Genomic DNA, 27,008 nt, shown 5'->3' on the forward strand with positions numbered 1-27,008 from the left:
CTATGACTGTGAGAAGGTCTAGCAGTGATATTCAACTAAACAATAATAGATCCACGAAATTGAGTAAGGACATAAAATTCATGATATTTTGAAAAGATTCAGAAATGAGACCAAAATAGAAGAATTTGTGGTGAAGAGTATTTCGAGTAATGATAAAAAGGGGTGTTCAGAGAGGAACCGCAACATTTAATATTAATGCACTTTATGGAGAAAAGTTAAAAAAAAACAAAGTCCTGTGTGCTAAATTATTAACTGGAGAAATGAAGTTTCATGCTGTTGGAATTTCTGAATTGTGACTTAAAGATAACATTCTTGATTTCAAAGCACATGATGGGAATAAGAATGTCAAAAAAGAGGAAGGAGTACAGGTATCCCTTGCTTAACGCAGTTTTGCTTAGCGCGGGATTTGATTAATGCAGCGAAATTAATTGCGGCAATCCCTTGATATATGCGGCAAGAGTTTTGATTAATGCACCTTTAACCTTGCGGAGCTCGCAGCTGATCTGACAGATACATGCAAATGTTTAATATAAATATCCTTACACAATTCAGTGTATAGCTTGGAGGTCATGAGTAGCTGTGTATTCATATGTTATGAGTGATATTCCGCATTGTTTTTTGCTGTCAGTTTGGTTTAACACATGTTATGTAAAGGTTTGTGATATTTGAATTAGTAAATTGTATCTGAGAGATACTGCGACCTCCGATGTCAGAAGGGTATGGTTTAGTTGTTGTTTTTTATTCTTTGTTCAATAATTTCTAGATTGTAACTGAAAATAAATAAACCATCATGTATTACTGAAATAGAGAGCCAAAGGCTTATTTATCATACATGTCCTCTAGGAGATGTGCTTTACATTATGGAAAATACTAAAGAAAGTGATCTGGAGCTTGCTACACCTTTACTAGGAGTTGCCCATAAGGTTGCTTATGCTTGCGTCCTCCGAAAGTTTAGTTTCTATATATTCGGCACAAAACTCTTGTAGTTTCTATATTCGGCTATGAAATAATGTTGGATTCAATATTTATCATACATCTCCTCTAGGAGATGTGCTTTACATTATGGAAAATACTAAGGAAAGTGATCTGGAGCTTACTCCACCTTTACGACAAGTTGCCCATAAGGTTGCTTATTCTTGCATCCACCGAAACTTTTAGTTTCTATACATTCGGCACCAAAGTCTTGTAGTTTCTATATTCGGCTATGAAATAATGTTGGATTCAATATCCACTTAATTTGTACCATCATGTATTATATTTGCAGTGTTTTTTCTTTATGTTTTATTGCTTGTTTGCCGAGGTCTGGAGAGTCATTTTGCTTGTTGTAGAATTTATGCCGATAAGAAAAAACCAAAACTGTTCAAATGACTCTTGATAACTTCTTTTTAAAAAAATTGCAGTAAATAATGTAGGTGCAAGTATTTATTAAACATTTACTTTGCATTCATTTTTTATCTTTCCTAAAAGAGTACCATATAAAACAAATTATTAATACAGTAATCGATCATGGACAAATTGTAATTTTTACCATTGATTATTAGATTTGATTAACACAATTTTGATATATGCGGTAACATCGAGGGATTAATTAACCACAGTAATCGAGGGATACCTGTATATTATTGCTTATTCAGAAGGACAGACAAATTCATGATGAAGCATTAAATTCTTATTCAAAAGAAAACTTTTGAGACAGTATGGTGATTGGTACTTAATAAGTACATAGGTTGTACAACAGAGTGGTAGCTTTTTTTTTTTTTATGTGCCACCTCCAGGAAGTCCAGACCCATCAAGGACGGGCACCCACTCCACTACTCATTCCACCAACTACAAGTAACTGCAACTACACCAATGCCATCTACCTTCCACCACCCCTAGTATTTCCACAGACAATCACAAACATCCATGTCCATGGCGGGATTCGAACCCACAGCCTTTTGGCTGGAGAGCAGATTTGCTAACCACTAGGCCAACCAGGCCAGCAATATTACAGTAGTGAATATAATATAGAAGTATAATATAATGTTATAAGCTAGTTACTTAATGGAATTGGAAAAATCAAAATGCTCTCCAATGGAGATTTTAATATGGGTATATTAATTCGATTAAAGAAACAGTTAATAATACAGAAAAACAGTTATCTGAAACAACATATATATGAATCTGCTAAGATGAAATAGAATCTTGTATTTAATAATGACATAAGAGGAATTATGATGGATCACATGAATTCAATTGTCCCTATGGGATACTGATCATTTGTGAATAATTAGACAGTTTATGAGAATTAAGAAGTACTAACTGGGAAGACATAATTTACTGGAGGTGACATTAATGCACAAAATAGGTAACGCTGAAGAATATCTACCAAAATTTAATTCCAAATTTATTCTGAAAATTCATTTCATAAGTAGAGTCAGCTGAATGAATAATCAAGATCTCAAACCCTGTTAAGAAAAACAGCTATGGAAAGAATACAAATAATAAATTAACTGTAAAATATCACAGATATAATGGTGTAATGTGAACAGTGAGTGTCCCTGAAGTTTAATTTTGCATATGAGTAAGTGTTTGTCTTTTGATTATTGTAAGTCTAAATTTTGCTAATTTTTATTTTAAAGATTTGATTTGGCCCAATGGAGAGAAAAAATCAGAAGAAAAACAATTTCTTTGGAAATGAAAATTGCAATTTTAGATCGCTTAGCAAAAGGAGAGGGATCTACGGCGATTGATAAACACTTTAATTTAGGCGAATCTACTATAAGTGCAATTAAAAAGATTGAAGTCACAATAAGAAAATCTGTCATTTTTGGCACAAAAATATGTACCAAATTATCATCGTACTCAGAAAAAGCTTTATTAGAAATAACGGAATGAGCGCTTGTAATTTGGGTTAAAGAATTAACTCAAAGAAGAATTCCTATAAGTGGTTATTTAATTAAACAAAAAGCTCTTTGGTTTTATGAAAAGATGAAACAACTGGAGCCATCTACTTTTGCTTCCCAGGCTGATAAAGAATTTTCGGCTAGCAAAGGATAGCTAACTGGATTTTTAAAAAGGAATGCACTTCATAACATGAAGATTACAGGCGAGGTTACAGCAGCAGATGAAGAAGCAGCCAAAAATTTTCAAGAGATGTTAGCCAAAATGATTGAAGATGGTGGATATTGTCCCGAGCAAGTGTTTAACGCTGATGAAACAGGATTGTTTTGGGAGAAAATACTTAGTCGAACTAGTCGCAAAGTCTGAGAAAAAAGCAAGTGGGTTTAAAGCAAGCAAAGATCGAGTAACATTGTTACTTTGTAGCAATGCATCAGGGGGATCGAATGTTGAAACCCCTCCTAGTAAATCGATCTCTAAGATCACGTGCTCTAAAAGGCAAAGATCTAAAACAGCTACCGGTACATTGGATGGCTAATACAAAGGCCTGGATAATGACTGCTGTATTTACTGAATGGTTCAATAATTGCTTTGTACCAGAAGTGGAAACATATATGAAGCAAAAAGCTCTCGATTTTAAAGTTTTATTAATTGTTTACAATGCATCAAGTCATCCGCATTTAGAACATCCAAATGTGCAGGTAGTGTTTTTTCCACCCAATACAACAAGCATTATTCAGCCATTAGATCAAGGCATAATTGTTACTTTTAAAAAATATTACGTTAAGCACACCTTTCAACTTATATTGGATAAACTAGAAAATGAATCATTAACAGTAACTGACTTTTCGAAAAACTTTTCTATTTTGGACATGTTGCATCTGCTATCGCTGAAATAAGACCACAAACTTTAAATGCCTACTGGAAAGTAACTTGGCCTGGATGTGTTGCAAACAGTGCAACCATTCAAACATCTACATTATCAGCTGAAATCGTTACTTTGGCACACGAAATTGTGGAGAAGGTTTTGATACATTTAGCCAGAATGATGTAGACAAATTGCTTATGGATAATGCCTTAAGTGACGATGATAGTATTGGATATCGATTAACTTTAGATATCGTCGAAGATTCAGAAAATGATAGTGAAGCGGAAGAAAAACCTGTCTCCCTCACTGCAAATATAATTCGAGAAGGTCTCGAACTGTGCAGTAAATTGGCACAGAACGAGGGGTGAAGCTAATTCTGTTTGGGAAGAACCATTACCTTTACCATACAGATCTGATGCGCTGACTATCTCTTCTGGTGATGAAAGTGATTTCACACCAGTTCACAAACGTTGCTGAATATTGTCTAATAGTGACCATAATTCTGATGAAAAAATGTAAAAAAAAATTGTTACTTTTCAATCAAATTAAATGAATAAAGCTTTAAAACAAACTTAGGCATTCTTATTTTCCTGAATTTTTATAAACTTTTTTATGCAATTTAGGTTTATTTTAATTCATTGCTTCGGTTTTATGCAGTTTTAGAAAATTATGGAACATATCCCTAATTTTTCAACGTAAGTTAGGTCTTTTTTGTGCAATTTTTTATATGCGGTTTTCTGTGGAATGTATCTACCTCATAAAGAGACCTGACTGTGTGTGTGTGTGTGTGTGTGTGTGTGTGTGTGTGTGTGTGTGTGTGTGTGTGTGTGTGTGTGTGTGTGTGTGTGTGTGTGTGTGTGTGTGTGTGTGTGTGTGTGTGTGTGTGTGTGTATACACTCATACACACACATACACACACTAACTGGAAAGAATCAATGGACACCCCCCATGAGTAATGTGCATCATGTCACATAGTAGCGTATTAATTGGAGGAATATGATGCTCCCAAGTCAGTGCAACCATGTCTGGGTGAAATGGCTCCAAGAAGGGAACTGATGAAGTTTGAAAGAGGCATTGTGACAGGATGCCCTGCTGCAGGCCTATCTGTTCAGCAAATTTTTCACAAATTGGGCCATACCAGGTCAACAATCAGCAATACTGAAATGGAAGCACAGGGAGTCAACTGCAAGTGCTACCCACAGTGGACGACCCATCATACTCACCAAACCAGACTGTAAAGTGCTACAAAGGATAATATGTAAAAACCACCAAATCCGTCAGCCAACATGTTGATTGCAGAGCTCCAGGCACATTAACTTGAACACAAATCTGCACAAAAACATTCAGAACCAAGGCTCACAACATGGGTTTCCATGGTAGGACAGCAATATGCAAGCCCAATATTACTTGAACCAAGATGCGGAGTCATCTTCAGTGGTGCAAAGAGAGATGTGGACAGTGGGATGTGGAAGATTGGAATGCTGTGTTACAGAGCTACAAATTATGTTACACCATCTACCAAGTAGTTTGATGGTGTGGCGGATGCCCAGTGAACAACTCTTTACCAGAGTGCATAACCTCAACTATGAAATTCAGAGGTGGTGATCTGATGGCATGATCCTGTTTTCCTGTTTAGCTTTGGGCCTCTGCTTGTGGTGCAACAAACACTGAACTCCGAAAGGTATCTGGACAATGCAATGCTTCCAACTTTGTGGTGTTTCTGTGGAAATGATCATTGTTTCTTTCAGCAAGACAGTGTACTATGTCATAATCCTGTGTAACCACGTGGTTTGTGACCATGGACGTCACTCACTTGACTGGCCTCCAAAGAGCCCTGATCTCAACCCTAATGAACATCTGGAGGATGAACCGGAACATAAAGTGAGGTCAAAGGATGTCTGCCCCACAATAGTCCAGGACCTCATTACATACTTACAGGGAGAAAGGTCCAAAATTCCCATCGTTCACTATTTTACACTTGTGGAAAATACACTGCTCAAAACAATTAAGGGATTAATTAAGAGGGAGATGTTAAATCCCGTTTTATTTTATTAAATTAAATCCCGTTTTATTTTTTTTTTATTAAATCCCTTTCAGCTTATTACAATTAGGGGATATTTTAGTTTCTGTCAGATAATGAAAAATTTCTGCAAATAATTATAACTGTTGGGTACTTTATACATGAATAAATATTTCTTACTTATGGATAGGATGTAATTGATGAGATATTGTTTAAATAATCGATATTTAAACACTAATCAATTTTAAAGTGGTAGTTACGCCACAGAGAACAAAACTATTAAAACACAAATGCACAAGAAAGTTTATCAACAAAGTAACAAACAACGGTTGTTTGAAAAGTTTGGTAAAAAATAAGTTAAACAGATTTTTTTTGGAAAAAAAAAAAATCCTTTATTTCTCAACATAGTCTCCATCAAGGTTTACACATTTGGTCCAGAGAGTTTCCAATTTTTTCATCCCATCTAAAAAGTAGGATTTGTCAAATTGTGCAAAATAGTCATTGACATCGTTGATGACATCCTCGTTTGAAGAAAAGTTTTTCCCACCAAGCCAAATTTTTAAATTTGGAAACAAGAAGTCGTCACACAGGCCAAGTCCGGAGAATATGGTGGATGTGGAACCAATTCGAAACTCAATTCATGCAATTTTGCCGTTGCGATGGCCGATGTGTAGGATGGTGCATTGTTCTTGATGAAAGAGCACTTTTTTGTGTGCCAAGCTTGGCCATTTTTTTCTTCAGTTCTTCTTTTAAACAGTCCAACAATGATGCATAAGACTCCTGTTATTGTCTTACCCTTTTCCAAATAGTCGATCATGATAATTCCTTGGGAATCACAAAAAACAGTGGCCATCACCTTCCTAGCTGACAAAACGGTCTTTGCTTTTTTCGGTGCTCTTTCACAGGGCACTGTCCATTATTCTGACTACTGCTTGGACTCAGGTGTGTAGTGGTGGATCGAAGTTTTGTCTACAGTCAAGAATCAACACAAAAAATCCTGCGAATTGCAATTAAACATCGCCAAACATTAATTAATCATGTGAAAAGACATTTCAACTGCATTGAGATGTCTTTTTGCATGCATTTTTGATCGACAGTCAACAATCACGGCACCGACTATGCACACCAGCTTTTTCATGTGCAATTTTTCATGCAGGATATTATACACCCATTCAGTCGAGATGCCTACAATCTCAACAATCTCAAGCACTTTCACTCGGCGGTCTTCCATAATGATACCATGGATTTTGTCAATCATTTCCTTCGTAGTGACCTCAATCGTGCATCAGGAGCATGCTTCATCTTCGGTGGACTTACAACAACATTTAAACTCATTTATCCAAAAATAAATAGTCTTTAATGCTGGTGCAGAGTCCCCATGAACTGCATCTAACTCGGCTTTGATCTCGCAGCCATCCACTTCTTCAAATAAAAGTGTTTTATCACTGCACAAAACTCGTTTTTCTCCATTTTTATGAAAAATGTGAACATAGTCATTTTAAATGTTTGCCAAACAAGAACTACAAATTGCATGTGGCTAAAATTTTGCCAGAGGTCAAAAAGATGATACATGCCGACACTGTATGAATAAATGAATTGCGTCAACGTTTATTGGAAATTTACCAAACTTTTCAAACAACCCTCTTACACATATTTCAATCTGAAACTTTTATTATTGATGTTATGGACATCAATATTATTATTGATGTAATGGACATTTCAAAAGGCAAAATAATAACTATGGATTTCATACGCAAGATATGAGGTGCATGCTAGAAATAGTAATTATAATTGATATGAAGTTGACAAAAAAAATAAATAAATAAACAAAATATTTATTTACAATTACTTCCCCAAATTTCTGGTAAGGAAATGCATTCAAACTTGTTTGGACAAGTAGCATTTCAGCACTCTCTCTGAATAAATGGTTAGATTTAAATCAGCATATATGTAAGAAACAAGTCTTCAACCAGAGCATTCTGTGGTCAGTGTCAACTATGTGCTTGGCCAGACTAGACTTGTGGAATTTTCTTTGTGATTATCATTTCTCATAATTTGGATAAACAAAGATACTCTATTGAGAAGAGACTTCAGGAACATCATTTGACATCTGTTATAAAAGAAAATTGGAAGGGGGAAATCTGATAGAATTTTTTTTTTTTTGTTATGTGGCAAGTAAAAGGAAAAGGCCTGTATAGCACAGTGGAAGTGGCGCTTGGTCGCTTGAAGTCAGACTTAAGTTCAAGTCTAGTCTCCGACTGGAGGAACTTTTTCTAAGCCTTTCTTCAACTGTTTCCCAGGTTAGTCGATCTCTGGCACGGGCAAACGGGTTTTCCCTCCCGGAAACTCGGATTTTTCATCCCGTAAGCTGCTCAAGAAAATCGACCGTAGTACCCACATTATGTCAGACAGTAACATATCTTGTTAGGGTTAGGTACCAAGAGATGGCAGCACTTGTTTGCCAGCCTCTTCATCGGTGGCTGCTATAATTAGTGATAGACATGGGCCAGCTATCTCTGATTGGCTACCGGTGGAGACTGAACTGCCCACTCAGTCTCCAAAAGCTAGATAGGGTTAAAAGGCCTCACCTACTCCCTGTAAGGGAATAAAAGGCATTAGCTGATTAGCTGAAGTAAAAGGAAGAACAACTTTAATGAATAAGGTTGGTAGGAAGGTATTGGATGTACTAAAATAGTTGTCTAATCTGTTGACTAATCACTTTAGTGAGCTATCCATTACAGTATAACATGTTCAAGGTATGCATTACATTGAATGCTATTGCAAGAACTTAATGAACACAAATCAAATACTTAATAAAATCTAATCAAATACTTTTTTTGGTCATCTCAAGCTTTTGTTCTAATTATTCTACCATGAAATTTACTTAGTTTATCCATTTTCAGATAACTTCATTCTGAATTTACTAGAACCTAAAGATACAACAACTTCTCTTAAGTCATCCTTTTCTAATGCACATAGCCTTTGTTTTTGGCAATGTGTAAATAACCAATCCTTTCACCTTCATGTATTAAAATGCTTTCAATGATTATGATGTATTTTTAATTAATTAATGTTCTTCTTGACCCATTTATCTTACACATTGCTCCCCTAAATTACCTTATGTTATAATCCATGTCTTTTTCATGAGTTGAGTGCTAGATTTATGCAATTATTCTTAGATATTTAGATACCAGTTTTATTTTTCATACCCCTGGTGTATCCAAGTTATACCCATCTCAGCTCCTATCACCAGATATTCTGTTTTTTGAAGATTTATCTCAAGTCCTACCAATATACTTGTATCAATTTTTTAGTCATGTATTTTACATCATCACCTGGTCATAAGCAAAAAAGTAAAAAATTTACCACTTTCCTGTCAATTGGAACATCCAGTTTTGGCAGGTGTGGATGCCATTATGTTTATTCCCCAGTAATTATTTAAATCCTCCTTATTTTCCTTCTTCATATGAATGGCCAAAATAGAAGACTCGAATCATCATATTCGTCAATATCATTGTAATCATCAGTTATAATTTTGCTATAATTCTAAATATGTCATGTCAACCATTTTTCCATAATTCCACTGGTATTCCTCCCAGTCCTGCTGCCTTACCATTTTGAGATGTTGTTTTGACTTCCCAAACAGCATTTCATATTCTTCTTTCAAAGTACTGTCTTTTTTCAGAAGGATTTCTAAAAAATACTTCCAGTTCTATAACATTATCATGTTCAATTTATACTGACAAATTGTATACATTTCATCATCATGATCATCATCAAATTCCTGATATGTAGCCTCAAGGGGGGGGGGTGTACAGGATATGATAGTACTACATGAAAAAAACTCAGATCATTACTATCTACAATTTTCCTCCAAATCAATCTGTTACCTATCAAGACCCCAACATTATCAGATCATCTTATATTTCTATCTTCTAAGGCACTTTTTACTGTATCAATCGACCTATATCCTGGGCTTCCTCTAGGTCTTTTTTCTGCCAACCTGACAAAGAAAACTTGTTTTGCAAATCTTTCCTGTCCCATTCTGTTTAAGTGACCATACCACCTGAGATTAGCTCTGCTAACACATTTCTGGATGCTAACAATATTAAGTTCTTTTAACAGCCTTGTTTTTAATATGATATTCCCACTGATGCCATCTGTTCATACCGCTAATCTTTCTCAGGAATCTCATATCTGTGGTCTCTAGTCTTTGGTCAAGTGTTTCATTTCTAACTCAGCTCTCAGATCCATAAAATAAAATTGGTTTGAACACTTTCTTATATACAGCTAATTTAGTCTTTTGACTAATTTCTCTCTTATTCCATATAAATTTATTCAGTTGATTTGATACCATACCAGCTTTACTGATTCTGTTGTCTATTTCCATGTTTAATTTACCATCTTCACTAAAAAATCGTACCTAAGTAGCTGAAGTGTTTTACTTTTTCTATACGTTCTCCATTCACAATGCAGTTGATGTTTTCAATGCTTCTGCCTATTTTTGTTCTCTTTGTCTTGTTAGTGCTGACCTTCATACCAAATCTATTACAACAGTTATTCAATTTAATCAGGGAATCTTGCAGACTTGTACTGGATTTATTTACAAGTATAACAACATCTGCATAAAGTAACGAGCTAAGATTAACATCCACAATTTTGATATCAGGTTTAATACTTTCCTTCATAATGTGATCCATATAATAAATAACAGATTGGATAATGTATATCCTTGTCTGACACCAGATTTAACATCAAACCATCTTCCTGTACTTCCTTCAATTCTAACTGCTGTCTAACAACTCAAATAAAGACTAAGTATTACTTGATATAATGCTCCAATGATACCATATAACTGTAGCATATTGAATAGCTTCTCTCTCTTGGCACCTTGACATATGCCTTTTCCAGATCTACAAAACTTAAATACAGATCTTTGTTATATTCCCATGATTTCTCAATTATTGTCGTAAAGTGAAGATCTGATCCTGACAGCCTCTATTTGGCCAGACTCTAGCTTGTTCTTCACCAAGCTTTTCTTCCACAATCCTTCTCAACCGTTTCTCATGTATAATTGCATAAATCTTACCAGGAACACTCAGTAGGGAAATACCTCTATAATTCTCACTTTCAGTTTTATTTCCCTTTTTATATATGGGTACTATGAGAGCTCTATTCCAATCATCTGTAATTTGTCCCTCTGTCCAGGCCTTCTGAACTATACAGTGCAGCCACTGTAAGACTTTTATACCTCCATACTTGAGCATTTCTGGTTGAATATCATCTACTCCAGATGCCTTTCCACATTTCAGGCTTCTGATAGCTTTTTCTACTTCAAGTATGGATATGTATTCCTGATCAGTGTTTTTTATCACTGTGCTATCATTGATTGTTTCGTTTAGCAATTTTTTTGAAGTAATTACTCCATACATTAAGGATATGTTTTTCTCCAGTTTTTATGTCACCTTTATCATCTCTAATTCCTTTTACAGCAGTCTTTCCCCCATTTCTGAGCTTCTTCACCAACCTCCAGAATACCTTGCCACCTTCTTGATATTTATAACACAGTGACTGCTGAACTGGATAGGGGTAATATTTTTACAGTGATACTGCTTGACCTGGCTAAGGCCTTTGAGAGGATACCACATGGAATTCTAATCCATAAACTGCAACATATGGGAATGGATATAGGGTTGGTGAGATGGATAAGAGGGTGGTTGATGAAGAGATACCAGAGAGTAGTTTACTCAGGAGTAGAGTCCAAAAGACGGCCTATGACTAGTGGTGGGCCACAGGGTTCTGTTCTTGGACCACTTCTGTTTAATTTGTTCATTAACGATATAGGGAAGGAACTGAGAGGAATGGTTCATTTGTTTGCTAATGATGCACAGTTGGGTAGGGCAATAGTGAATGAAGAAGATGTCAAAATTTTGCAGGATGATTTGGATAGATTGGAGGTCTGGGCTAAGGAGAATGGATGTCAATTTAATGTGGAAAAATGTAAGGTTATGCATTTTGGGGTGAAAAGATTAGCAGCAGTATATCACATTGGTGAAACTGTACTCCAGGAGACTGATGAAGCCAGGGACTTGGTGTATAGGGAGTTGAAGTTTAGGGGGGTACATTGCAAAAGTGGCTAAATTAGTTCATCAAATCACTTGGATGATGAAGAATACTTTGACGAGAAGAGGTAAGTAAGTTATTGTTCCTCTGTATCGAGCCTTGATAAGACCCCATCTCAACTACTGTGCCCAAATCTGGTCACCTAGGTTTCTTCTTGATGGGGTGGAGGTTGAGAGGATCTAGAGGCGAGTGACCAAGACGATAGCAGGTCTATGGAATGAACCTTATGAAAACAGGTTGAAGATTTGTGGGTTGAAAAAATTGGTTGACAGGCGTAAAAGGGGAGATATGATTGAGACATTCAAATTGCTGAAGGGTTTCTACAGAATTAATTCAGAAGATATTTTTGAGATCAGGACTGGTGGTGGGAGGACTAGGGGACATCCATGGAAGCTGGGCAAGTGTGGTTAGTAAGGGTGTTAGAGCTGGATTTTTTTCTTTTTAGAGTGGTGAATGAGTGGAATAAGCTGCCCAAGTCTGTTGTGGATGCTATGACAGTAAATGAGTTCAAGGCAAAGTATGATAGATACTGTGTGAACGTCAAATATTTGTGATGGACATGATGTTTAGGGCCTCCCTCGATGAGTCTAAGTACTCCTTGGAGTCGCCTGTAATAATAATAATAATAATTTATTTTCTATGTTCTTACCAAAGTCTTCCCATGACTTTTGTTTAGCTAGTTTTACGCAGTGTTTAGCTTTCTTGATATCAGGTGGACATTATAACACATTTATAACAGCATATTTTTTTTAGATACAAAAAAATACACACAAATTTTATTTTTTATTAATTAAACAAGTTCTGTTAAATGTAAGAAGCAACGTCCATCTTCTATGTTCATGCTCAATTTATTTCTAAACAATCTTTCATACGCATTCTAAATTTTTCTTTCTTTCCTTAGGTGTGTTAAACTTTGTGTAACACACACAAAATGTGCAATTATCCTTATTGCTGTTGTTTTCAGTCTACAACCTGGTAACATAAGTCCATCTAGGGCAGGGGTCGGCGAACCAGGGTAAATTACCCCAAGTGGGGTAAAAATGAAATTCTTGGGTGTAATGAGGACTCAATAGACATAAATAAAATTATATAAAAACTGCGTTCCTTGTTTTTTCAGAAATTTTTCTTCTGGCAACACTGCATCTGGCCAATCTAATGTACCTGTTTAGGAGACATCATGCCATGTTGAACTCCAAACAATTTGGTTGCTAAGGCGTTGTGAAGTGGCTAAACAGATATTATTTGTTAGTTGTCTGTTACCCGCCTTAACCTTATTTTTTGACACGTGTTTTTGCTTTGTTTAAGTCGATTTAAGTAGTTATTTAATTTAATTTATTTCAATAGTTCTATTTTAAGTGTAAGATTTTCATTTATTAACTATATTTTAGTTTTATGTTAGTTCGATAATTTGATTAATATATTTTCTCCTTGCTCAATTAATTTTTGATGGTCAATAAAATAATTAAATACTGCCTTCATCTGGAGGATATGTCTTAGTGCCACGTTTACCAATTAAATTATTGTAAATTTAAACGAACTTTAAAAAACTTAAATTCAATCGCTGTCTTTTTTACCCTTTAGATGACATCAACTAGAAAAAGAATATACCAGGAAGAGTTCCTCAATTATTAGTTTACACAAATAGAAGACAATGGAATAATGAAACCACAGTGTGTTGTCTGTTTGAAAGTACTGACTGCAGAATCTTTCAAAAAGAGTCAATTGAAGAAACACTTGGATAATTTGCACCCACATCTGTCTTCCAAACTGCGGGAATACTTTGTAAATTTGCAAATGTCTGTCAAAAGACAAAGACTGGACAGCAACTTGAGAGGTACATTTGATCAACGTTCAGCATCAAAGGCTAGCTTTGAAGTGGCCTGGTTGATTGCCCGAAACAAGAAACCACATACTAATGGTGAGGAATTGGTTAAACCAGCAGATTTGAAAATGGCAGAGATTATGTGTGGTCAGAAAGAAGCCATGAAACTAAATTCAGTGCCCTTGTCTGCAAAAGTTGTGAAAGAAAGAATTTCTATTTTAGCAGAAAATATGAGGGAACAAGTTATTTCTTCAATAAAAGAGAGTAAATGCTTTGCTATTCAGCTTGATGAGACTACAGATGTCAGTAGTAATTCGCAGCTGATGGTGTATGTTCGCTACAAAGGTTTACATGCAACTGAAGAGGAATTGTTGTTTTGTTCTCCTCTCGAGTTGCGATCTTGTGGAATTGTGGAATAAAATTAATGAATACTTTAATAACGTTAATTTAAAGTGGGAAGACTGCATTGCTGTGTCTGTTGATGGAGCTCCAGCTATGTTTGGTCATGTAAGTGGTTCTTCGGCTTTGTTGAGAGAGAATAATCCAAAAATTGAAGTTAACCACTGTATGATCCATCGCCAGGCATTGCCTGTGAAACATTTGAAGCCATCATGCATGATGTTATCTTGTCAATGTTGTCAAAGGACATGCACTAAACATGCGACTATTTCATGAATTATGTAAAGATGGTGAGGCTGAATATACAGACCTACTTTATCATACAGAAGTGAGGTGGCTCTCACGTGGAAATGTTCTGAACAGAGTGCGGGCTCTCAAAACTGAACTTGAAATTTTTATGGTTGATCAAAAGCATCTTCTCGCAGATAAGTTTACAAACTCCTCTTGGGTTGCACATCTCGCATATTTAGCTGATATTTTTTTGAGTATGTGAATGCAATGAACAAAGAATTGCAAGGAAAAAACATCAATATAATTTCAGCCAGAGAAAAGATTTCAGCATTTGGATCAAAGCTTTTATATTGAAGACAGAAAGCAGAACAAAACAAGATAGCCACCTTTTCAAAGTTAGCTTTGTTTTTGGAAGATTGTGAAAATATTACTTTTGACGACATCAAGGATACAGTTATAAGGCATCTTACCAAACTCAAAGAGCGGTTCTCTGATTACTTTCCAGATCTTGATTCACATACTGTCAGTTGGGTTGTAGATCCCTTTAAATGTGAAATTGCTGATGTACCAGAAAAGCCTCAAGGGTTGGCAGAGGCACTTCTTGAACTTCGATCCAATAAAGACGCACATATTGAATTTGAAAACAAAGCAGATCTGTCATATTTTTGAATGTCAATAGCTGCAAAGGCTTTCAAAATTACACATGAGGAGGCAGTCAAAAAGTTGCTGCCTTTTGCAACAACCTACCTTTGCGAACAAGGATTTTCCACTCTAATGAACATGAAAACAAAGCAGAGAAATCGACTGGACCCCGGAGACAGTATCCAAGTTGCTTTGACATCAAAATGCCCCAATTTTGATGCTATTGTATCAAAAATGAAACATAATTTCTCCAAAACCTGAAGTGAAAAAGTTTTCAAAGAAATCCTTTTGTTTCATAATGAGGATATTAATTTATTTTATACTTTTTATATTTATAATTGTATTCTCCATATAAATAGATTCAATAAACCTTTTGAATTTAAATAATCTGATTTTCTCCCTTTCAAATCAAGGGGTAACATTGGCATAAATAAATATATTTTGGGGTAATAGATAAAAAAGTTCCCCGACCCCTGATCTAGGGCAACAATGATTCTGCTAATTACTCAAATTTTCATTTATACTTGGATATAAAATGAATGAGGCATGAGAATGATGTTGAAGAGCAGTTGCATAACCTGAATAAGAATTTAACATTAGGGACATATGGAATATCAGCACGTATGCAACATGAATGTTCACCCAAATTTGGCCATGTTTTTCACATGTTTGTATGATATGAATCAGCTCAGGAAAGATACCACAGGAATGGAAAGAATGTATGATAATTCCCTTGTATGAGAGTGGTGCAAAAAAGTGATATATCTAACTACTAACCTATCATTATCTGTGGAGTGGAGGTAAAAGTTTTAGAGAAGTTGGTAAGAAACTCAAATACAGAAATAAGTCGATAGACAAGCTATATTCTGAAAGGAATAACATGGGTTCACTAAAGGAATATCATGTTTTAGTAATTTGCTCATGACCGAGTTGGAAAAATGGAATAGATACTGTTGGAGTCCGCTAAGGCAGCACTTCCCAAACTGTGGGCCGCAGCCCCCTTGGTGGCCGTAGGTTTTGTTGAGGGGGGCCGTGAAATAATGAAAACAAATTTAAAATGTTTTAAGACTAAGTATATTTTTTTATTTTAAAAGAAACGTATTTAACTTTTATTATTTCTTTTTTGTTATTTTTTATATTTTAATGGAAAAATTCACACATTGGTGTTGGTTCACAAACTTTGCTTCCTGCATATTTCGGCGCTTAACGAATATTAGTAAATATTGCTTATTCATATGTTTCATTTCAAAGCAGTCGTTAATTGTATTTACTTTGAATGTTCTCCAGGGAAGTTCCAAATCTTTCTGTCCCTTTCATAACGCGTTCGTAATCAGGGACTGTTGATACTGATTTTATATACATATCAAAACTCGTTTTATATTATCACTGTCATCCGAGCTAGTTTTCTGTTACCAATAAAAGTTTCGCATATCCTTCACACATGAAAAAAAAGCTTAAACAAGTTCATGTGGGGATATAGTAACTCGCTTGCAGTGGTAAACAACACGCCCTCCCTAAGAGCCACTATACTGCAGAGGCAATAAAAATAAGTACTTTTATTATGCCAGTGAATAACGTATGAGGAGTCTGTGTAATATATTTCTCAACAAATAGTGCAATTAGAGACAACTGGGATAAAAACACACTAATTAATGAATCACATGTCCCCTTATACAGAAACTATGCTGTATAGACTGAAACAAAACCATATGTTGCATGGGCAAACACAGTATCTAACTAAAAACTATTGTTATTAATTAGATGTGTGTGTGAGTTCGATTTCCCAAGGCAGCAATAAAATTCAACCGAACGTGTTAAAATTCGTAAAAGTGTTAAAACTAAGTAATATATATATATAATGAATGTTATGGCAGTTTCACATATGGAATTCGGTTGAAGAGAGTTAGCATTTCAACTCAATTGTCAGCTATGCTTTTATCTTTCGGTTGCATGATCTTTTGTTAATACCGCACCAATCATATGCACGTTTTAATAAAGAGACTGCCTTTGCTGTCTGTTTCGCGTTAGGCTTAATTACCGTAAAAGGAGAAAAGTCACAAAAGTGAAAAACGTTTCTGGTCCGGGGGATTCCCTTATTCAGGTAATATTCACTAATTTCATGTTATCAGTCTGTGGTGTGCCAGTATTAGTAAGTGGTGATATTATTTGATCTATTCTACATTAAAAAATTTAACCCTGAGATGGATAAGTGGTTGATAAAAAATAAAAAAAAAATCCTGCGAACAATCAGAAGAAGCAGAAACAGACTAAAAAAAAAAAAGGACAGTATTTCATATTTTACCAGAACAGCCCGAATCATCTTCAGAACCAAATGGTAAGAGGCAAAAAATGTAATATATGCATTTGATTTTTGCAATATTCGCTGTGTATGTTTTGTATTGAATATAAATACAATAAATATTATAATAATATATCTCTATTACGATTTTTTTTCAAGGGGGGGGCTGTGAAATATTTTAATTTTTGCAAAGGGGGCCCTGACATCTAGTAGTTTGGGAAGCACTGCGCTAAGGCATCTTATAGGATATTACCTCCATGGTGATATCCTATCAGATGCCTTCGGACTCCATGGCACCTCCATGGAGTCTGAGGACTCATCAAAGGAGACCCAATCTATCCACACAATCCATCATACCTCTCCTTGAACCCATTAACAGACAAAACACTCACAACAGACTCTGGTAACCCATTCCACTCATTCACAACTCTCCAAGCAAAAATAGTCCTCACACCCCTATTAACCACACCTTTATTCAACTTCCAGGGATGACTTCTTGCTCTGGTCCCTCTAGCCAAGGGCTGAAATATTTCCCCTGCATCTATCCTATAAAACCCTTTAAACAACTTCAGACTGATTTGGAGGAAAATTGTAGATAGGAAGTTAGTAATGATGTAAATTTTTCATGTAGCACTATCATATCCTGTACACCCCTTGAGGTTACATGTCAGGAATTTGATGATGATGCTATCATATCCCCTCTTTTTCTCCTATCGACCAACTTCTGCAATCCACATACCTTCAATCTATCCTCATAAGGAACATTCCACAGGCCACTCATCATCTTGGTCACTCACCTCTGAATCCTCTCCACTGCATCCTCATCTCCACGAAACCCAGGGACCCAGACTTGAGCACAGTAATCCAGATGGGGCATATCAAGACCTTATAAAGAGAAATGACAATTTCCTTATCTCTACTTGTTAATGTTCTTCAATAGACAAGTAATCTTATGGGCTAGCTTAACAATATGTTCTTTAAACTTTAACTCTCTGTCTACCACCAACCCTAAATCTCTAGCTTCATCTATTTCCTGGAGTAAATTTCCTTGCAAGCTCTCTACATCTTGATGAACTATTACTCTACGTAATTTCGCATCAGCAAACAACTGAATATTTCCTTTCAGATTATTTCCTATATCACTTATGTACAAATTAAACAGCAATGGTCCCAGCAATGAACCTTGCAGCACACCATTAATCACCTGTTTTTGCCTCGATTCCCTCCATATACCACTTTTTGATATCTGTCCACTTAATTATTTTAAGACTACCACATTTCTAGTGGTAGTCCCCTTACGGCAGATGGTAGAATGACAACAGAACATTTTGTGGGGGGGGGCACTTATTTAATGAGAATTAATATCTCACTAAAGTTTTTCAAGCTTCTTGTAATGTTCATTGCCAACATTTTTTTTTTTTTTTTTTAAATACACAATTTTTACTTTGGTGGGTGGTATTCTTCTAATTTAAATTATTCTTTTGTTAAGAATCTGATAACATCAATCTTTTTAAATGGGTGATGGCAAGAAAAAGCATGAGAACTGGTGGGTAGGTGTAGGCACTTTATATACTATCATATCAGGATGTGAAACATCCTGATATGAAACAACAGACTTGATTATTAGTGTACAGTTCACATAAATTCAGTTCATTGGTATATACTATGAGGTCTCAGTTACCATGGTTTATATGCATGCAATTTGTTTGAAGCTTTGTAAAATAAATAAGGTGTATGTGTGTGCGTGTATTCATGTGCATACACAAAAATGTTTGGCTATAAACATGCAAATGGTTTTCATTATTTAATAATCAAAGATTATTAAATGAAGATTAAATAAAGATTATTAAATTGTTGAATGAAGTGAAAGTGGATGTGCACAATCAGGGAAACTAAAGCTTTTAGGGAGGGTGGGGATGCTGTTAAGTGGACATGCAGACATCAGTGAGGCAGTTGAGTGTAAAAATGTGTATATGCTTTAGTTAGGACAAAGGATAAAAAACCAAAATGGGATAGTTAGTATAAGGCGTCAAAATAGGGGTGGGGCTAGGGGACTTCTGCACTTTAAGTACACTAATGCCAGGAGTATTCGTAATAAGGAGGAGGAATTTTTGGCCTTGGTTAGTTCTTCAGGGTGCTTAAGGGTCAAAACTGTATAACTGAGAAGAGACCTTCACATAGCCTTTAAAGGAATGCAGAGAACCAACCAGGGCATCTAACCTAATGTCCAATCCTCACCTTCTCGTGGTGCACCCTGTTGGGTATCTACCTGGATACTGAACGAACGAGGATGGACTGGCAATTTGGGATTTAGCCGACCTAATTGTATTCTTATTGGCTTAAACCAATATACAAAATGATGGTACAACATGACAAATTTTCATGTCAGCTGGGGCGTCGCCCGGTTACACAAGGCTTCTGTTGTTTTTGCCAGGGAACCAGGACGAACAGTGAAAAGTAAGGAACAAATCTCAAAGCACACCCCCAACTCAACACCACCAGAGTTAAAGATCAGTACTATCAACATAAGAAGTATGAATGGCAAAGAAATGGAGCTAGCTGAGGAATTAGATAAGTACCAGATTGACATAATAGGGTTGATTGAAACAAAAAAGACAAAAACTGGTGAGATCTTTCTGAGCAATATATACAAAATGTTATATTTAGGCAATGACAATCAAGGAAAAGAAGGAGTAGCCCTAGTATTCAACACAAAATATGAGGCTAATCTTCTAGAATGGCAGGCAGTCTCAAGTAGAGTGATGTGGGAAAATATCAGAATGGGGAATTGGACAATGAGACTTATTTGTGCCTATAGTCCCACAGAAGGTTCTACTAAGGTAGAAGTTGAAAATATTTTCGATGCTTTAGAAAAAGCAGCTGACACAATGAAAAAGGAAAAGTTGGTCCTTGTTGGGGATTTAAAAGCAGAGTAGGAAATGATTTTCAGACACTACTCCTTTTTTGACTCTACTCAAAAGATTTTGGACTCTACTCCTGAATAAACCACTCTCTGATATCTCTCCATCAACCACCCTCCTATCCATCTCACCAACCCTATATTCATCCCCATATGCTGCAGTTTACTGATTAGAATTCCATGTGGTATCCTGTCAAAGTCCTTAAAAAGGTCCAGTAGAATCACTGTAAACCCATTACCCTTATCCAGTTCAGCCATCACTGTATTATAAAACATGAGCAAGTTACTGAGGCATGATCTACCCTTCACAAAACCATGCTGTCCCCATGTATTTTTCTCTTGACTAATTTCTCCAAGACCTTGACAACAATTCCTGATATGCTGATCAGTCGGTAATTTACAACAGAAGTCTTGGAACCTCCTTTATGCAGTGGAACTATTTTCCCCTCTTTCCACCCCCTTGGGGCTAACCCAGACCCGAGACTCAGATTAATCAAAATGGTCAAGGGTACTGACAATTCTTTAGCCGCTTCACGTACGACACGAGCTGGTATACCATCCAATCCCACAGATGTATTGACATTGAGGTTTTGCAATAGACTACTCACCTCCACTTCATTCACCACAATTCCCATATAATCTATTGGTTCATTCATTTCTGCAATGTCACCACCTGGATGATATACTCTTGCAAAGTGCTCGCTCAGAAATTCAATTATATCAACGGATTCAGTTACCTCCCTACCATTGGCATTCTTTAAAATCATTCTGCCATATACATTTTTTCTTTTACTTGCCACATATCGAAAAAACTGTTTGGGATTCTCTTTAGCCTGCATGGCTAATGTTCTTTCATAATACGCTTTTGCTTTCCTTACCACACTCGTTACCCTTCTGGCCTGCGCTTTATACCGTTCACGTGCCTTCTGGTCACCTTTCTCCTTAAATTCTCTCCATGGTTGTTTCTTTTTTTGCATCTCAAGCTTAATGGTGTTATTCATCCATTTAATCCCTACTTGATTTATTATTCGGATTCTAGGTATACAGTCAGCCATTGCCTCATGCAAACACTTCTTAACTGCCTCCAATGCACTATCAACATCCAGCCCTTGCAATTTTACATGCCATGGCACTGAACCAATCAAACTCCTAAGCTTCTCATACTTACCAACCTGATAATTCCACACCTTCCTCCCAAGTCAAGACCCTATGATCACTCTCACCAACTGGTGGCAACATGGTCATATTTTCCTAGTATTTTCCATTACATGCTGTTGCAGATAGTTATCCCTTAATAACTGCATAAAATCCAATTCCTTCCTTCCTTCCAATCATTGTTACCATAGTTGAAATCTCCCATAATAATTACCCTCCTTGCACTCATTTCTTCTATTTGCTTATGGATACCATCTCCACCATCTATTCCGTCACCTGGTCTATAGCAGCACCCAACTGTACATTTTGTTCTGCTAGTCTCAATCTCACACCAAATAGCCTCAAATGTGCTCTTTTCTCTATCCTGCAGTTTCACTTCTATTCTCATTGGCTGTAGCTCATCAGCTATCATCAATAACACCCCTCCCCACATTTTATTCTCCCTGTTACTCATGAACACACCATACCCCTCACATTTTATCCCACTAGCTATATCATCTTCTGTCAGCCATGTTTCACTAATGCCAATAACCTGTGGCCTGGAAGTGCCAACCAAGGCCAAAAATTCTTCCTTCTTGTTCCTAATACTTCTGGCATTAGTATACATGAATTTCAGAAGCCCATTTGTCCCATTCCTATTTTGATGCTTTATACTAACTATCCCATTCTGATTTGTTGTCCTTCGTACTCGCTTGGGCATATTACACACATTCATACACTCAACTGTCTCCCTAAAGTCTGCATATCTACTTCCTCCCCTCCTTAATAACTCTAGTTTCCCTGATCCTGCACATCCACTTCCACTTCATTCAACACACCTTTTCAAGTCTCCGTACACCAAATCCATTCAAATGTGAACCATCCATCTTATATAAATCCTTTCGCCCATCGAACTCACTCCACACATCCACAAATTCCACACCACTTCTCCTGCATAATCCACGCATAAAGTCATTAGCAATTTTGGCCCTCTTTCTATACCATTCACTGTCATACCGCGGCAACAGACTCACCATCCTAACTCTCTCACTCATCTCTTTTGCTACTTCAAGCAATTCCTTCAAATCCTCTCTCATAGCCATTTTGTCTCCTTTCAAATCATTTGTTCCTGCTACCACTATCAATTCTTTCACCCTCTGCTTTTGCATTCTAATTGACTCGCTTACATCCTTAACGTTCGCAAAAGGTTGGTATGATTTTTTGTTAAACTCTCATCTATCACACCTCTTACTAATGAATCTCCATACAACAATCGCACTTTCATTTTGTTTACACTCACTACCATACTCTTATTTTTCTTATCATACTTTTGCTGTTTATTATTTGGTATGCTCGGTAAACATTTTTGCCAACATTCCAGCTGCCGATTTGCCCTGTGTATCACTCCATGTAACCATGTGATCTCACTCATTGCATCTGTCTCATCATTTTTATTATCCGTTAATTCGTTCTGTATGTTTACCCTCATTCTCACTTTCAACGCCACTCTCACAGCTATCTGGTACTACCTCGCAAATAATATCACTATTCATACCTCGCATATCACTATTTTCGACATTCTCACTTTCAACAGCCATATCACTCTCACGACCTGAAATGCTCTTTAAATCGTCACATTCTTCCTTACACTTTCTGCACACATTCGCTACACTATCATTGTCTAACCAGACTCCAACTGCTCTCCTCAAAGCATACATTTCACAAACGGTAAACTGAATAAAATCCTTTAAATTAAAATTTTTAGACAAAGATGGCGACCTGGATGCCATTGTATTCTTCCTTATCGGCGCATGTGCACAAATAATCGTATCTATCAAATTACTAATTGAAACAACTCAGAAAACACACAAAAATCACCTAGACACATTAAGATATGAAAAGTAAGTAATACTACATAAGATTCAAGCAGACTTACCAGAATTTATCAGAGTGTATCAGAAAATATCAGAGTATATCATCCAGGCTGTGATATTGCAGGAATGAGAGAACGAATGGCTGATACAGGAATTGAAGTTAATGAAATGGAGGTGAATAGTATATTACAGAACCTTACATCTGTGGGATTGGTTGGATGGTATACCAGCTCGAGTCTCACATGAAGCGGCAAAAGAATTGTCAGTTCCCTTGACCATATTGTTTAATTTAAGTCTCAGCTCTGGGTTAGTCACAAGGGGGTGGAAAGAGGGGAAGATAGTTCCATTGCATAAAGGAGGTTCCAAGACTGCTATTGTAAATTACTGACCGATCAGCATATCAGGGATCGTTGTCTCTACTTGTCTCTACTCGTCAAAATACTTTGACGAGTAGAGACAAGCAAGTTATTGTTTCTCTGTACCGAGCCTTGATAAGACCCCCATCTTGACTACTGTGCCTAGATCTGGGCCTCTGGGTTTCTTCTTGATGGGAGGAGGTAGAGAGGATCCAGAGGCGAGTGACCAATATGATAGTCTATGGAAGGAACCTTACGAGAACAGGTTGAAGATCTGTGGGTTACAGAAATTGGTTGATAGACGGAAAAGGGGTGATATGATTGAGACATTCATTGAGACAATTTCAAATTATTGAAGAGTTTTTTACGAGATTAATTCAGAGGAAATTTTTCAGAACAGGTCTGGTGATGGGAGAACTAGGGGAAATCCATGGAAACTGAGCAAGAGTGTAGTTAGCAAAGGTGTTAGAACTAGGTTTTTTACTTGGAGAGTGGTGAGCGAGTGGAATAAGCTGTCAGGGTTTGTTGTGGGTGCCATGACTATAAATTAATTCAAAGCAAAGTATGACAGATACTGTGCGAATGCCGAATAGCTGTTCTTGATATGATGTTTAGGGCCTCCCTCAATGAGTCTAAGGACTCCTTGGAGTTGTCTGTAATAAAAATAATAATAATAATAATAATAATAAAGATCATTTGTGTCAGTTCTATATAAATCTTATCTTCTAAAATGTATAATACAGACATATACCTGACTAGCATGTGATTCAACTGGAGCAGATAAATGATTTTGTTCAACTGCTGTAGATAACATGAACATGCCATTGTTCTGTAAAAGATGAACAACATAGAAATTTATATTATTTTATATACATTAACTGAAGTAACAATCCATTAAATTAGAGATGATTCATACAGATTTTTTGGAAATGCATTTATAATTCTAAAATAATATAAACAGAAATGGAAGCAGTATGAAGGTTGGTGATAAGACATGTTCTGGTCTTATCACTTTTATATATGCTTTCCAGAACACTCCTAATGTAAATAAATTTGGAGTTGGGTGACTTTCATTCTACCAAAAACAACAATAAAAATCTGGTCGCCTTCCAAAACCAAAGGAAAACCAGGGAAATCTGGACACTTTGAATATTTTTCTTATTTTGTTCTTATTCATTTCTGTATTGTGGCTGAATTGCTCTTACCATGAAAATGACTCGGTAACCCATAGATGGAATATTGAGAGTATATCTTCCATGCAATACATATAATCAACACAAGTAATAACCAAAGCAACACCTATACATATTTATAACACTTATATTATTATTATTAAAAGAGACCTCCAGGGAGTCAGAAACTCATCGAGGGGGGGGGCACATACTACACACACACACACACACCAGCTATCATACTTATTCTTGAATTCATTCACATTGCTTGCACTCACAACATCCAAATGCAATCCATTCCAATCACGCACCACCCTATGAGAGAAAAATCTAGTCCTCACCCCCTTTCTTAGCTGCCTTCATTCTCAGCTTCCAAGGATGCCCTCTCGTCCTTTCCCCATCCTCCATAATTTGAAAAATTTCATCAACTGAAATCCTGTATGACCCTTTCGGAAGTTTGTAAGTCTCAATCATACCTCCCCTCTTTCTCCTGTCTGCAGTCTACAAATTCTCAATCTGTCTTCATACTCAGTATTCCACAATCCTGATAACATTTTTAACATTCTCCTTTGTACTCTCTCCAATATATCAGAATCACAAATTCCAGGAGACTAGACCTGTGCACAATAGTCCAAGTGGGGATCTTATCAAGGCCTTGTAAAGAAGCAAAATAATATCCTTATCTTTACATGTGAACATTCGTTTCAGCATTGCAATTATCTTTTGAATTATATTTGCAATCTTTGCCACATGACCCCTGAACTTCAACTTCCTATCTATTAACATCCCAAGATTCCTAGCCTCATCAGTTTCTTCTAGCCTAATCCAACCAATATAATACAACACTGGATATCTAATCATGCCAAAATGAATGACTTTACATTTACTGACATTGAACTGACACCCATTTTCCCATGTCCACAATTCCAGCTTATTCAAATCATTCTGCAAGTACTGCATATCAGCAGCATTCCTGATTACCCTACCTATCTTTGCAGCATCAGCAAATAGCTGTATGTCGCTTGTCAAATCCTTCCCAATATCATTTCTACCATATCCCATTATATCATACCATTGGAATAATAAAAGCATTACATCTTCCGTGTAATACAATAATCAAAGCAACATCTATACACATATTTATATCATTTATACCATATCTCATTATTATATCATATCCTATATTATTATTATTATTATCATTATACAATATCCGTGGTATGGATGTTTGTGAAAATTTTTAGGCAGTAAAGACTTTTGCAAACCATGTTGACTCTCTACTGCAGAGTTCTTAACTTATATAACTTGCAGCCCATTCACAGCATTAATATGCTACAGGTTTCCAACCATTTACAGGTAGGATTATTCCTTCTCCCTCCTGCATAGCCCCCTGTGAAGAGGACTGCAGTTTTTGCAAGATTTTTTTTTCTATAACCTTACTTCAACCACTAAATGTCCTTTAAATAACTTTGATTACACCAGTAACATGCACTGGAACAAATGCTTCAATGACCTTCAGTAAACTATATTACACACTCATCAATTTACAAGGGCTGACAGTATTATGCATGTTTTAAAAAAAATTCCTTGTTCCTAATCACAGTCATGCATTTTTATGATGCTTCCATAAGACGACCATATAAAAAAAAAAAAAAATGAAACTTCCACGATACAATCCAATTCAGCACATTTAACAAAGATTGTTGAAAAACATAACAGACTGGCTGGCTGGGGACAAACCATATAGAAAGTAAAAAACATTCCAAGATAGGAATATATGAAGATCCAACTTTCTAGATGGAGATGGGTTGTGGGATAAGACAGATAAGAACAAATCATCATATAATCCTTATTTCTACACCTTCTCATCCTCTTACCAAGTGGGGATGTGTGCTGAACATGAAGTTATGGCTGCTGTTCAAAGCAAGCAAAGTGTATACATACTAAAAAGTTCAATGAGGTGGGGTGGGAGGGATAATCAAAGAAAAACTCTGCCAGAGAGCACAAAACACATGAAATTAGTGTCTTCAATAGTGCAGCTGGAAGAATGCTGGTACAATACACCCTTCAAGTGGAAAAGAACTGAGCACAATTCTCTTTGTGACAGGAATCTTTACACGGGCTTTTTCAAATGAAGGTGAGTTAGCCAATCTCATGGAGGTAGCAGGAACACACAGAAACTAGTTTTTCATCCTGTATATAGCAAATTGGATGGAGAACACACAATTTACAAACGAAAAATAGAATTAGTGGGTAGTAAACAGTGTA

At 36.3% G+C, this 27,008-nt stretch overlaps 1 protein-coding gene across 1 annotated transcript in view; it reads right to left on the reverse strand.

Annotated features, from left to right (window-relative positions):
• The window catches only part of mRpS10 (mitochondrial ribosomal protein S10), a 44,190-nt gene that overhangs the window by 16,359 nt on the left and 823 nt on the right, over window positions 1-27,008 (reverse strand). The window contains exon 2 of the mRNA XM_090400966.1: window positions 24,320-24,397. Within this exon, the coding sequence (XP_090257092.1) occupies window positions 24,320-24,397 (78 nt within the window). The remainder of the gene's footprint in view (window positions 1-24,319; window positions 24,398-27,008) is intronic.

Source organism: Typopeltis vanoorti, chromosome 11 (assembly GCF_054136105.1).
Source record: "Typopeltis vanoorti isolate ZY-2024b chromosome 11, IOZ_Tvanoo_1.0, whole genome shotgun sequence".
Taxonomy (NCBI): Eukaryota; Metazoa; Arthropoda; class Arachnida; order Uropygi; family Thelyphonidae; genus Typopeltis; species Typopeltis vanoorti.